Source organism: Myxine glutinosa, chromosome 1 (genome assembly GCF_964187855.1).
Source record: "Myxine glutinosa chromosome 1, kmMyxGlut1.1, whole genome shotgun sequence".
Classification (NCBI taxonomy): domain Eukaryota; kingdom Metazoa; phylum Chordata; class Myxini; order Myxiniformes; family Myxinidae; genus Myxine; species Myxine glutinosa.
In genome coordinates, this window is record NC_136261.1 from 332,743,532 (window position 1) to 332,758,217 (window position 14,686).

The 14,686-nt window shown below is 41.8% G+C and overlaps 1 protein-coding gene across 1 annotated transcript in view; it reads left to right on the forward strand.

The window, feature by feature from the left end:
- The first annotated feature begins 1,836 nt into the window (after positions 1-1,836).
- The window catches only part of LOC137412154 (serine/threonine-protein kinase BRSK2), a 418,950-nt gene continuing 406,100 nt past the window's right edge, over positions 1,837-14,686 (forward strand). The window contains exons 1-2 of the mRNA XM_078779545.1: positions 1,837-1,966; positions 5,577-5,671. Of these exons, the coding sequence (XP_078635671.1) occupies positions 1,837-1,966; positions 5,577-5,671 (225 nt within the window). The remainder of the gene's footprint in view (positions 1,967-5,576; positions 5,672-14,686) is intronic.

A 14,686-nucleotide genomic window follows, 5' to 3' on the forward strand; every position in this document is an offset into this window, starting at 1 on the left:
TTAATCCGCCGTCATGGTCTCCAATTCCACTGCTTCGCCGATGACATCCAGCTTTTCATCTCCACCAAGTCCATCTCCACCGCCACCCACTCTATCCTGACAAACTGCATCACTGAAATAAAATCCTGGCTTCAAATCTACTTCCTCAAACTTAACTGTGATAAATCTGAAATAATCATCATTGGCCCAAAAATGCTCACCAAGTCCACCCATAACTTTGCCCTCAACATCGACGGTTTCCCAGTATCCACCTCCCCTCACATCCGGAATCTTGGCATCATCTTTGACCAAACCCTCTCCTTCGACAAATACACTAAACAGATCACAAAGACAGCCTTCTTTCACCTGAAAAACATCGCCCGTCTCCGTCCATCCCTCTCCTCCGTGGCTGCAGAAACCCTCATCCACGCCTTCATCACTTCCCGTCTGGACTACTGCAATAGCCTCCTTTATGGTTCACCCTCAACAATCACCAATAAACTCCAAAACATTCAGAACTCCGCTGCCCGTCTACTCACCCATTCCCGGACCCGTGACCACATCACCCCCGTCCTTTACAAGCTTCACTGGCTCCCCATCTCCCAGAGAATCCAGTACAAAATCCTCCTCTTGACCTACAAAGCCCTCCATAACCTGGCCCCATCCTACCTGGCTGACCTCCTCTCCAGACACACTCCCACCCGCAACCTCCGCTCTGCTGGTACCAACCTCCTGACCCCCCCCCCCATCCGGACCAAATTTAGATCCTGGGGGGACAGGGCCTTCTCCATCGCTGCTCCCACCCTCTGGAACTCGCTACCTCACACCATCAGAGACTCCTCCTCACTCACCACATTCAAAACATCACTCAAGACCCACCTGTTCAACACTGCATTCAACATTTAACCCACAGCATCTAACCCCTGACTATCTCCTCTCCTTCTCCCTCCTTTGTGCTTTGAATATTTCCCTATTGATTCTTCTTTTTTTGCAATTGTTTTTATGTTTTGCTATGCATTATGTTTTGCACTCTGTCAAAGCGTCTTTGGGCTTCCTGAAAAGCGCTATATAAAATAAATGCATTATTATTATTATTATATAGTTTGTGGTTCTATTATGCATATTCTAACCATATTGATATAGACCAGTTGAGTTCAGGTTCCCTGGAACCTCTAGTTTTGTGTAAGCCGAAAGGTAATGAAAAGTAATGCTGATCAAAAAAGGTAATTTGCGCCAAGCCATAAAATACACACGCACGCTCCATACCTGCGGCATTATGATCATTGCAGTTCGTACTCTATCAGGGGCTTTACACACATGCACACACACAAAGGAGTTAAGCACACCTACAAAATAGTAGTTTGTGAAAAAATTTTTTTGAATCAAATCAAAATTTTATTTCAAGCATAAATAAATGAAAGAATGTTCCATGCACAGGCTGTATTTCCCATTCATCACAAAATCAAGGCAAATTTGTACACCGAGCACACACAACAGCATGGTAATGGGGTCAACTTCAAAGAAACACTTTCACCTGCTCCAGGTTTGGAGAAGGTAATGGTATTATCGCGTACTTCCTTTTTGGGACTGTTACTAAGGCTCAAATAAGGCTTAGTGAAGTCGAAAGATGGCAAAGTAGTATTGGGATGAACAATGCTGGGATGTCCGATAGTTAAATTCGACATCGACTTGGCTTCCGTCAGACTGTTATCCACAGGTTGGGTGGCCAACATCAATAAGCAAATGATTTTAAAGACAGGCTTCAATCTGCACTACCCTGGGTGACCTCTAACAGAGAAAATACAGCTCTGAATAGGCTTGGCCGACATTTTTTTTTTTGCCACAAGCAGCATTGCAATGAGGGTGGAATCTCCCTCGGATGTTATCTATGAGAACTATCAGGAGCAGGCTTCATGCTGCAGGTTACAAAGCCAGGAGACTGAAAAGATGCCCTCTTCTCGCCACAAAACACAAAGTGGCCTGCTTGGTACTGTGCTGGGCTTGTCATCACTGTGATCCTGGAAGAGGATCCGTTGGTCTGACAGCAGTCGATTTCTCCTGAGTAAATGGAGAACTCTGCGTTGGCTTTAACCTAACACAGCATATACACCCAAGAACATGTGGAGTCTATCTCGTTTTGTGGCGGATCTGTTATGATATGGCTGCTGCCTGTTGTGATGGTAAGATTGACCTTGTCGCTGCAAAGGGTAACCTGACAAATGAAAAGCATCATCATGACAGTTTGGATATTGTTTTTCCAAATATTGCTGTTCCGCTCCGAGTCTGGGGCATCGGAGGTTCAAACTCTAGCCGAGTCACATCAAAGACTCTGACAAGAAGACGTCATGCGTAGCACGATACTTGCAAAATCCGCCCCCCACCCCCAAGAAAAAAATTCCATTGATACAGCAAATTGTCCATTTCATCAAGATTAAAATTGACAATCTTGATCAAAGCTCAGGTCAACAGGAAGAAAAGTGACGATTTTTCAGATGAAAATGATGATTTTGAAAGGTTGACCTTGAGTTGACCTTTGAACTTTTGACCACAAAAATATTTAATTTCCCTATTTAGTGACTCAATGTACAAATGCTGTTCAATTTTCAAGTCAATCGGATGAAAATTGAGGATTTTAAAAACTTGGCCTATGTTGACCTTTTGGCCTATGTTGACCTCAAAAATAGTGGGTGGTTGAATTCAGTGACCATATATGTAAATCCTCTTAGAATTATTTCAAGTCAATCAAATGAAAATTGGTGATTTTAGAAATTCGGCCTATGTTGACCTTTTGGCCTATGTTCATCTAAAATATAATTTGTAGTTGAATTCAGTGACCAGATAGGCAAGTCATCTTCAAATTTCAAGCCAATTGGATGAAAATTGAGGATTTTACAAATTTGGCCTATGTTGACTTTTTGGCCTATGTTGGCCTTTTGGCCTATTTTGACATCAAACATACTGGTGGTTGAATTCAGTGACCAGATATGCAAGTTCTCTTCAAATTTAAAGTCAATCGGATGAAAATTGAGGATTTTAGAAATTTGGCAAAGTTGGTGACCTTTGGCCTATGTTGACCTTTTGACCCCCCAAAAATTGGTTTCTCAATTGCGACGACCTATACAACTTGGTGAAGTTTCGTGACGATCGGTTTCGAATTGTGACCTGTAGGCCAGTGACAAACAAACAGGCAAACAAACAGACAAACAGACAAACAGACAGACAGACAGACAGAACCACAAACGCAACCGACCAATATACTTGAAAAATCTTCGATTTTGGAAGTAATAATGGTACGTGCTGCTTCTTAGTTTAATGCTCAACATTTTAAAGGACAGAGCACGGACGATCACCATAGCTGGGCATCCGTGGGCAAGAGGAAATTCCCCCGCTGAGTGCGGTGGGAAAGGTGGAGCCATTGTTGTGACTCAGAGTGCCCCAGGAAGTGACGACACTTCCCCAAGCTCCGTGGTCGTGTTTGTCTCATCTAACAGTTTTGTGTTGTGTCTCGTATGTATTGGCTGTATCTCCCTCCATGTGTGTGTGTGTGTGTGGCAGCTCCACTACGAGCCATATATCATGTAAAAAACAAAGCAAAACAAAAAACACCCATTTCTCACAAGATGTGTATTAGTAGATGGCAATTCCAGACCTCACCGTTCTCCTACAGCTACCGCCACCTCCCACCCCCACCCTACAGATCCCCATAGACCCTGATTTTTTGAATGCAGTGAACAAACTTTGGTAAATCATGGGTGATTAAGGTTGTGGCCAAGTTTTATCAAAATTGTGTGTGTAGCTTCGGAGAAGACAGCAAATACCTATTTTGTGGGATCAACCCCCACCCCTACCCTCCCCCTCCCCCATAAACTCCCTTAATGAGTGCAGATTTCGATGCCGTCAATACATCTTCGTTAGGCATCAGATATGAAGCTTGTGGCCAAATTTCACCAGCATAGTGTGTGTAGTTTCCGAGAAGAGAGCAAATACCTATTTTAGGGGGTAAAATCCCCCTGTAGACCCATCTAATGAATGCAGATTTTGATGCGGTCAATATTCCTTCATTAGGCGTTAGATATGAAGCTTGTGGCCAAGTTTCGTCAAAATCGTGTGTTTGGTTCAAGAGATAATGACTGAAGTATTTACGGACTCAATAACTCACCCAACTAGATGGTATTTTTTTTTTTTATTCATAGAATACTTATCCTGCACAGTCAACTTGGTGTTGTACTTGTCGAATTATGACGTCATAATGAAGGCACCGATGACATCATCATTAACATATGTTATTCCCCAAGGGTGTACTTGACAATGAGGCATGTCTCAATTTTTTCCACTGAGCAGCTCTTAGAGATATAGAGGTGCAACATTTTTCTATTTTTTCCAAGATGGCGTCTGTACCACGTAACCTATGACGTTATAATTATCATTTAAAAAATTATACAGGAGGAGCCGCTCGTATTCTGAAAATTTTGTATCCATCGGACTAACAGTTGCAGAGGAATTTTTGTTTTATTCATACTGATCAGATCAAGTGTTGTACTTGTCGAATTATGATGTCATAATTAAGGCACTGATGACATCACCATCAACATATCTTATTCCACATGGTGAGTACTTGAGAATGAGCTATGTTTAAATTGTTTACATTGAGCGGTTTGGGAGATATAGAGGTCCAAGATGGCGTCTGTACCACATGACTTTTGACGTCATCACCATGAATAAAAAAAATTCTACAGGCGGAGGCACTCCTACGGTAAAATTTCGTGTCAATCGGACCAACGGTTGCCGAGAGAATGAATTTTTAAAATGCAGACACGGCACACATACGGCACACGTATGCAAACGAATGCCTAACCCCGCTTTTCGCTTCACGAGCGCAGGGTAATAATTCACTCACTGACCTACGGACACTGCTCGGTCGCATAAGCTCACCGGACTAAAGTCCAGGTGAGCTAAAAATGACGTCAAAAAGATTGCGTCTTTGGCACCCAGAGTGCCCTGGGAAGTGACGTCATTTCATGCAATGCATCTAGCCATGTATGTGTGTGTGTATGTTGGGAAAAAAGCTTATTATTAAAAAGCTTACGTGACCTCACATTTAACCTAAAATAAATTTAGAGAGACTAAACATAATTTCATTGTTATTTTATAACCAAGTCCTAACACCCACTGTATATTGCGCAGCATTAAATAAGAACAAAACGTGCAGCTATGCACAGGCTGCACAAAGCAGATACCGTCGGTCACGTTCCATGTGGTTCCTGGTGTCCTAACAACGAAGGGGTTTCCATTTGTTCAGTCATTACTCTTTGCTGAACGTACAAGCAAGAGCCTCCTGTCAGCAATTATGATATCGCTGACCTACACAATATCATAAATTTATGGGTAATTTTACTTTTTGCATAAAGCAGTTCTTTAATATCTTAGCTGGAGTTTAAAAAAATGGTCAAAATGTGATTTTTATTTTTATTTTTTTTGAGCATGCTATTTTTTGGGTATAACACCATAACGTAAATTGGTGAGCCAAAGTTTAAATGGAAAATGCCAAAACTGCTGATTGTGTTTCTCTCTGCCCTTTTTATATGGCAATTCCACAGGCCTCGTGAAGCTCGGAGTGCACTGTGTGACGGCCAGGAAGGTAGCCATCAAGATCGTAAACCGAGAGAAGCTCAGCGAGTCTGTGCTGATGAAGGTTGGTCAAGCACTACTGTGCTCACACTCGTCACCCGGATCATCGAACATCTACTGAAACGAACCAAACAGTTTGCCCCTCATCACCTTTTTTAGCCATAGCATATTTCTCCTTTTTTATGTGCCAAACTGAATATGTTATTTGGATATTCCATCTGATGATGGATTCCTCACGACACTGCACTATGTCTTTCTCACTATATACCGACCACACTGGTATTAGAGATCGTTTTGCCAGTTTTTGAAAAATGTAATGGGAAGTGGCTTCAGAGGACACACATTTTTCTTCACTCCTAGCCGATTGATCCGTGCTTGCTTTGGAGCTTCCAACATGCTGCTTTTCATGGTAATGCCACAAAAAGAGTTAAAACGGCTCCATTTCCACAGTCCGCTGCTGTTGGACCAGACACTATGGATTGTGCCGTGGCACTAATATGCGCACACACATGCTTGTCCAGCCCATTCCGCCAGGTGATACTTTTGGCTTTGCTCCAGGATGTCAGGTCTATGCCATCGGCTGGCAAAGTGAAAACAGGCTTGAATTCCCCCTTCCCACCCCCACAATATGGGGCTAATGCAGTTATAATAGCTTGTGAGACATGGAGTTGAAGCTCAGCAGGTGGTGTTTCGATCTGCATACCTGAAGAGCTGGGACCTGCCAGGTTTACCGAGTGGTCACTTAGAATTGTAGGATGCTCTTTGGGCATCAAGGTATGATCTGGAGCACCAACTTCTGGGATTTATTTTGGGTATTTTATGAGCTACCCTATGGTATATTCAATGCAGCTTTATCACACTGGGATAAATCATTTAGTTGACAAGGAATGGTGCAGAAGTAGGAAAATCCTGAATGTTTGCCAAAATCAATGGCTTGCTTTGCCAAAGCATGTTGCTGATCATTGCTGATCATTGCATTGCTGATCCATAGACGACCATTATGGGTTGGATGCCTCATCATTGTGGGTGAATGGTTTTTCATGGGACATTGTCGTCACCTTAACAACTTTAGTGGCCCATGTGGTGTCTTTCTTCTGCTGATTCTAATTAAATTAGTTAATTAGTAAAATTCAAGTCATACCAAAGACTTAAAAAATGGTACGTGCTGCTTCCTTGCTTGAAAAGGATAGAGCATGGACAATCCCCATCAGTTGGCATCCATGGGGAGGAGGAAATTCCTCTTGAGGAAATGCCCCGCTGAGTACGGTGAGAAAAGCGGCGCCATTGTTATGATGTCACTGGTACCCATAGTTCCAGGGAAGTGACGGTAGTGACGTCACTTCCCCCAAGCTCAGTGGCTGTGTTAAGTGTTTGTCTCGTCTGTGTGTGTGCGTGTGTGTGTGTCAGCTCTACTACGAGCCTTAGCCCATGTATTAAAAACAATCCTACACCGTTGTGTTTGATTACCTCTTAAAACCGCTGTACCTGCGGAAGCAAGCCGTGCCTTCATGTAGTTTGTGCTAACTGTTGACAAGAGTGTGCGACGATGCTTTAAAATGTTAGTTGGTATCTTGCTTGTAATTGTAATCAGCTATTTCACGAGAATGAAGTCTGGTTTTCATATTGAGGTGTGCAATCTTGAATGTAGACCTCCCACTGACGAGGTGCTGCAATTTGCAGTTTGATGTTCACTCGGAAAACCTGGAATGCCTTTGCGGAGTGCATTAAACACTATAAGGTGTCGAACATCACTCGATGAAATTGATCGTTATGAAGATGTTTGTGTCCCTAAGGTGATGCCTTCCTCCACCATGTCTTATTATGATCGATGAGAGGCAGCTTGGCCGGTTCACTTTTTGTCAATTCACTTACATTCCTCTTTCCTTTAGAATAGCTCATGGAGAAGAGTTTTCGTGTCTAGAATCCTAAAAATTTGAAGTTTTAATTTTTGCAAAGCATTTATTCCTGCAACAAATTAACTTGATTCCTTCCAATTTAACATCTATACAAGGATAAATAGAGCAATTGTTGCAGGTAAAGGGTCAAATACCACAACTTCAGGATATCTATTTATTTGTTGTGGTGGTCAGGGAGCTGGATTGAATTCACAGCTGTGAGATTTCAACGATCGATGCGTTTTTGTGTGCACTACACATAGACACAGACAAAGGGCCTTCTGGCATGTGTGTCGCAAGAGACTGCGGAGTGCATGCCACGCCAAGGAAAAACCATCTGCACCATTGGCTTGCTCATGGAGAACATTTATAACAAGGGTCCGGTGGGATGAGGCTGGCAGATCATTGACACAAGGCAGGTGGGGATGCGGTAGCAACTGGACATTGCCATGAGTGATGTATTGCTGAATGACTTTGTTACCTGCACGCTTGCCATGGTTTGGAAGCAGAGCAGACTTTAAAACTATAGAATGCTCCAGCGTTGCTGGATCTGATTGAAACATTATGCACAAAGTCATGAAGGCACTGAATACTTTCATGGTCCTTTCAGCCTGACATGGATTCACATAAGGAATCACATAAGGAAACTCAATGCAGGAGGATGCCATTATATCTATCAAGGCTACTCAATCATGTATATACACTCTCCACCATTAAAAAATCGAACGTGTAGAATTGAAAATGGAATTGTTGAAGGACATCACTTCCCAGGGCACTCTGGGTACCAATGATGCCACATGGCCACAACAATGGCGTCACCTTTCTCACCACTGTTCCAGCATTCATTCCAAGTTCCTTTTTGGAATGAGGATTGTGCAGAACATCTTATTGCAAGTTTACACATAACATAATTGACTTGTATGCAATAATCATTCAGCACGTGCAACCCATGCATCCTTAGGACTTCATAGGTGACCCCAGGCATTCTGAGCAAATTCAAAAACAGTCTTTCCAAGACACCAGCACGTTGATCATCCAAAAAACACACGTTGCATTTTTAACAATCCATTGCAATGTCACATCTGTCAGAAAATGAGAAGAATCACATCATTGAAGACCTTGAAGCGGGTTCTTCCATTAACAATGTTGTTTATTAATTGACTTCAATTAACCAAGGCTCTTTAACATGTGGAGAGGAAATGTTTATGACCTCAGAAGACATTATCAAGCTGCTGGACCAACAAGAGATATGCCAAAAAATAGACATCCCAGGATAACTACTCTTGCTCAGGAGCGATACATCCACATGACCCATCTATGTAATTGGTTTCAAACTTCCCAGGGTACCACAAGCAGACTCCTAGACCTCACAAGACAAGTGTCAACACGATCTTGAAGTGACTTCATAATGCAGAAATCTGTGCTCGTCATCATGTTCAGCATCAAAGACTTGCACCATGACACATCCAAGCATGCTTGCAGTGATCAAATCAGCACATCCGATGGACATGGAGGCAATGTGCCAGTGTTATGTTCCATGCACAAGTCTACAGAAGATGCAATGAGCAATATGCCGCAGTCTCTGCCAAGGAAGGTGCAAATTTGAAACATGAAATGGCATGATGTGGGCTGGTATTGCTGAAACGTTCCCACCAACTTGTTCCATATGTATGCAGTCTAACAGCAGATGGATACATTAATAAGATTTTACAGCAACATGTGTTGCCTATCCTTCAACGACATGGTCCAAAAATTATCTTTGTACATCATAATGCTCCTATTCACAAGGCCATTCAAACGAGGAATGTTCTTGTCAATGCCAAAGTTAATGTCATGGCATGCTGGCCAGATTTCAATCCAATTGGCCATTTCTGGAATATTATTGATTGACGCATTTCAACCTTGCCAAGACGGGCACAGACCCCAAATGAGCTGGAAAAGGAGCTGTTTTGGGTGTGGGATGCCATGTTCCCCAGACTCAGATTTGAGTGTTCATATAGTCAATGTGATGATGTTGCAATGCAGTGATTGCTGCTGCAAGTGGACATATCTGGTGTTGAGATTGTTACTTCCCCATTGGATCCCAATGCGAAAACTGCACAAGAGCTGATTGACCTCCGGTTCCATGTCTGAGCACATTGAACTTTTGGTCCTGCTGTGCCTCCTTCAAATCAAATTTTCCAGTGCCTCTTGCTCTGATGACATGTACGTCATCCCACTTTATTTATCCCCACTGTTGTCCTTTTACACTCAACTTTGTCCTATTCCTCCTCCTTGCTTGAAAACAAAACCGATAGTCTAACAACGGCGTAGCCGGGCGTGAATCTGCTGAGTGGAGGATCTGCTGTCTCTGTCGTGTGACCAGATCCTCACCTCTGATTGGTGGACGTTTGTGAGGGACATACATACAAACACCAGACAGACAGATAAACGCTGTTCGAGAAGGCATTGCCCTACGGTCTACGCTGTAAAAACATTTTCACTCCAAAAAAATCATGACCTCTTTCTGCCGGTATTTCCTTCCTTTATTTATTCTTTATCTCTTCCTTTCTCAATACCTCCACATTGAGTCTTGATGGAATTTATTTTAATAAAGTCTTAATTTATTGAGTCTTAATTGAACTTGATTGAATTTATTGTTAATCTATCTCTGGACTGGTCCCACGCCTCCTCCCCCCTCCCCCTCTGTCCCTTCCCTCATTTCAAATGGTTCCACTGCTGAATCTGCTCATGAGAAGGTTGAATGTCTCAATTCTGTGACTCTTGCACATCATATTTGTGCATGTTCACTTCTATTGTCATTTTCACCCTATCATGCCTCGGTCATCTTCCATCTGCTTCAGTCAGCCAATATTACTGCATTACATAAACATCGGGCAACAATGGATTCCTTTAACTACAGACCAATCAGCTTACTTCCAATCATCAGAAAGGTCATGGAATCCAACATCGCAGTTGACGTCAAATACTTCCTTTTCTTCAACAGCCCCATTTCAGACCATCAGTTTGGATTCAGACCAGTTCACTCGACATTGAACATGCTGCTTCTGTTCTCCCAACAATGGATTGAGGCCGTCAATGTCCGACATGAAATCAGGACCGTTTCTCTCGACATATCTTGAGCATTCAAGATGGTCTGGCAACCCCGACCTTGCTCTCCAAACTCTCTGCCGATGGCAACCAAGGCCAACTCCACACATGGCTTACAAAACATTCTCGACTCTCGTAGACAATATGTGGCTCTCAATGAGTTTCTCCAATTTCCTCTCCTGTAAGGCTAGAGTTCCCTCAAGACAGTGTTCTGGGCACAGTCCTATCTCTAATCTTAATCAACAATCTCTCGGTTTGCCTACTCTTAGAAGCCAAACAGTTCAATCTTGGTTTCATCAGACCACAGAATCTTGTTTTTCAGTCTGAGAGTCTTTCAGGTGCTTTTTTGCAAACTCTAAGCGGGCCTTCAAGTGTCTTTCACTGAGGAGAGGCTTCCGTCTGGCCACTCTGCCATAAAGCACAGATCGGTGGAGTGTTGCAGTGATGGTTGTCCTTCTGGAAGTTTCTCCCTTCTCCACACAGGATCTCTGGAGCTCAGCCAGAGTGACCATCGGGTTCTTGGTCACCTCTATTACCAAGGCCCTTCTCCCCCGATTGCTGTTTGGCCTGGCGGCCAACTCTCGGAAGAGTCCTGGTTGTTCCAAACTTCTTCCATTTAAGAATTATGGAGGCCACTGTGCTCTTGGGAACCTTCAATGCAGCAGAGATTTTTTTGTAGGCTTCCCCAGATCTGTGCCTCGACACAATCCTGTCTCTGAGCTCTGCAGGCAGTTCCTTCGACCTCATGGCTTGGTTTTTGCTCTGATATGCATTGTCAGCTGTGAGACCTTATATAGACCGGTGTGTGCCTTTCCAAATCATGTCCAATCAATTGAATTTACCACAGGTTGACTCCAATCAAGGTATAGAAACATCTCAAAGATGATCAAGAGATATGGGAGTCTCCTGAGCTAAATTTCAAGTGTCTGGCTGTGCGTCCGTCCGTGTAGAGAAACAATTTTTTTGTTACCGAGATAACTTGTGAAGCAGTGGAGGGATTTTGACCATTCTTGGTAGAACTATGTATAATAGTATTATGCAAAGATTAACTGATTAGATTTTAGGATCAAAGGTCAAAGTTCAAAGACCATGCGACCTTTAACTGTAAGTAGTAGATTTGTTTTGACCAAACTTCATACAAGTATGTTCTATGATGCAAAGATGAACTGATTCGATTTTTGGATCAAAGTTCATAGGTCAAAGTTAATGTGACCTTTGGCCAAACCTAATCCTTTGACTCATTCGCCTCAGATTATATTTTCTAGTTTCTCCAAGTCTCTCTATTTCCACTCTTTCTTCCTTGTGTTCTGTTATGTCCTGATCCATTCTGTATTCTATCTCCTCCACAAGCCTCAACATTGTATACATAAAAACATTCTCCATAACTCAGTAATCCATGATTAGGTCACAATGAAACGGAGATGTAATTATTCAGCATTTATCTCTGTCAGAGGTTTCCACCTCATCTGTGTCCCATGATATTACGTAAGTAAATTGCATTCACAACAATCACGGGTTCCATTTTTAATAGAGGACAGTATGCATATACTTCTCTACCCCCACGGCTTGTCACTACCTATATAGTTCTAGTTGAAATCCATCCACTGTCTCCGCTGCCATCACCTTTCCAGGGAGTCGTCTTAACTGTCCTGTAATCTTTACTTTCAAGTTGTGGCCCCTGAACCGATCATGTTACACTAATATAAGTATATAACTATTCTGACAGCACAATATCTTCCTTTCCATTGATTGGAATACTGGAGGCCTGAAGGTGTTTCTTTGTTCGGTGAGCTAATTATCACAACTCATCAGTAAAGTGCTCTAAGGACTTTAGCAGATGTTATTCATTTTGCACAATCTTGGCTAAATAAAGATACCATGGGATCTTCAATGGCCACCATGTAATGCTAGCAGATGGGGCATGAACCAGCAGAAATGTTCATGCGAGGGATGGCGCACTTTGTGATGTAACTCCCTGCCTGCAAAGCACCAATTGGACAGTTTATATTCAGGTCAGGAATCAAATTCAGGTGGTTTCTGGCTCAAAGCTAAATGCGCTACCTTTTCCCCAATGTGCCAGGCAAAATTTTTATCAAATGCTGATTTTAATTTGAAGTATCAGTTCCTCGACATGCTAGGAAGCTGATGTTTTTTAAATGAGTTTTCTTCTTGTTTTTCCTTCATGACTATTTATAAGGAAAACTTAATTAAAGGTGCTCCTGTTATTTACCAGAATTTAGCAAAGGTATCATACTGCAGTTCTTTTAGTTTTTTTTATTTTCTTGTCATTTGAATAGTGTATTTTAATTTACCTTTTGTAAGTTAATTAACCTGTATATGTATTTCGTCATGTATGTAATCTACCATACAAAACACAATGTCAGTTTGTGTGTTTGTACAGATGTCTGCCCCCCTTCATAAGGGTAGGTTTTAAAGGCCAATCTTTTAACACGAATGTGTGCTCACTATAATCTATTTTTGAGGATGAAACAAACTAGGAAAACATTTTCCATAAAAGAGTAAGTATGTCTCTTGTATTGAAATTGTAGACAGTGGCTTGTAAACCGGGCTTCAAGGGCGGTGTACATAAGCATTTAAAATAAATAAATAATAAATACAAGGTGCAGGGAGGTGAAATTCGCTGCACGTGATGTGCAACATGTGTCAAGTAAAACGAGTGTTCATTTACATCTGTATGATGTCTAATAAATAAAGAAGATATAAGCACACGTTGCACTAGGCCGAGGCTTCAGACTTTGGCACGCTCATGAGGCTGCACCGTTGAATAAACTTTTCCATCCCGTCATCTTGACGGGCTCTTTTCTGGTATAGAATAATTGCCGAGCAGATAAAATTACCTGCAAGCAAATCCTATATCTGAGAATATAAAAATCCCCTTCGTGTTCGCAGAATCAAAATGACTGCCATTGTCTGCATATTTTCTTCTCCATTGTTACTTTTATAATTGGATGAGGTAAAGGACAGAAATCTTGCATTTTATATTCTGACAGTCTTGCAAGATGAAATGAAGCAGAATTGCTAGTGATTTGTAACATTAATCACTGCAGACAGCACCCACTCCAAGATTTTCACCCTGGAAAATGAAAACCACTATGTCTCTGTTCCTTTCCAATGCTTCAGCCATCTTTCACTAAACCTGATGCTATCACCCTTGAACGTCACCTGTCGCTTCCTTCCAGATCTTCCTCGGCTTTTATTGTTGGACCTGTCTCTATTTGTCTGTCTCTGACAATTTCTTCTTTCTTTCATTTCCGGTGTTCCTTTTTCTAACATTGTTGTTTCCCTGTCGTCCTTTTCACTTGAACGCCTTTGTTGAACATTTAATGACATCTCTTATATTGTAACCCCTAACATTTGTACACACTTTGATACTTCATGTTGTGTTTTCCTTCCTGCTCCACATGAAATCAGTCAATCTCATGTTTTTAGCTTAAATCAGGAAATAGGCTTCATTGCTTTTCAATGTGTATCAAGAGGTCTAACCACTGTTACCAAATAATCAGCCTAGATGTAGCTTCTGTTAACCTGATTAATAGGTGTGCCAGACTTTCTCCATTTTGGACAATTTATTCTTAACCATCGTGCTTTAAAATTTATTCACATTTTAATTGGAATCTTTTTTTATGCGGATAACAATTAACTGGTGCTGTTTAGCTCCACATTGACGACTAATTAAAAAATATATGTATACTCGTATTTTTACTTTTTTTTAATTTTAACTTTTTTACTTTTATTAATATATAGTTTTTTTTTTGTCTTTACATTTCTGCCATCAATCATTTTAATTGTTCTTATAAGCCTGGTATTCGCTTAATGGTTAATGTGGCTGGCTTAAGATCTTAGGGTCTTGGGTTTGATCCCCTGTCATGCCATTAAATTAACACCAGCTGGGTTGACTCAGCCTATTATCCTTCCAAGGCCAGCAAATTGAGTACCAGCTTGCTGGGTAATAGGGGTATTGCATCATCAGCACAGACATGTCCCCAGAGAATGATGCAACCAGCAGCCACGGGGTACATACAAAACAACAACATTGTTCTTCATTAGCATTTCTTCCCTTGGTGGAGTATAAT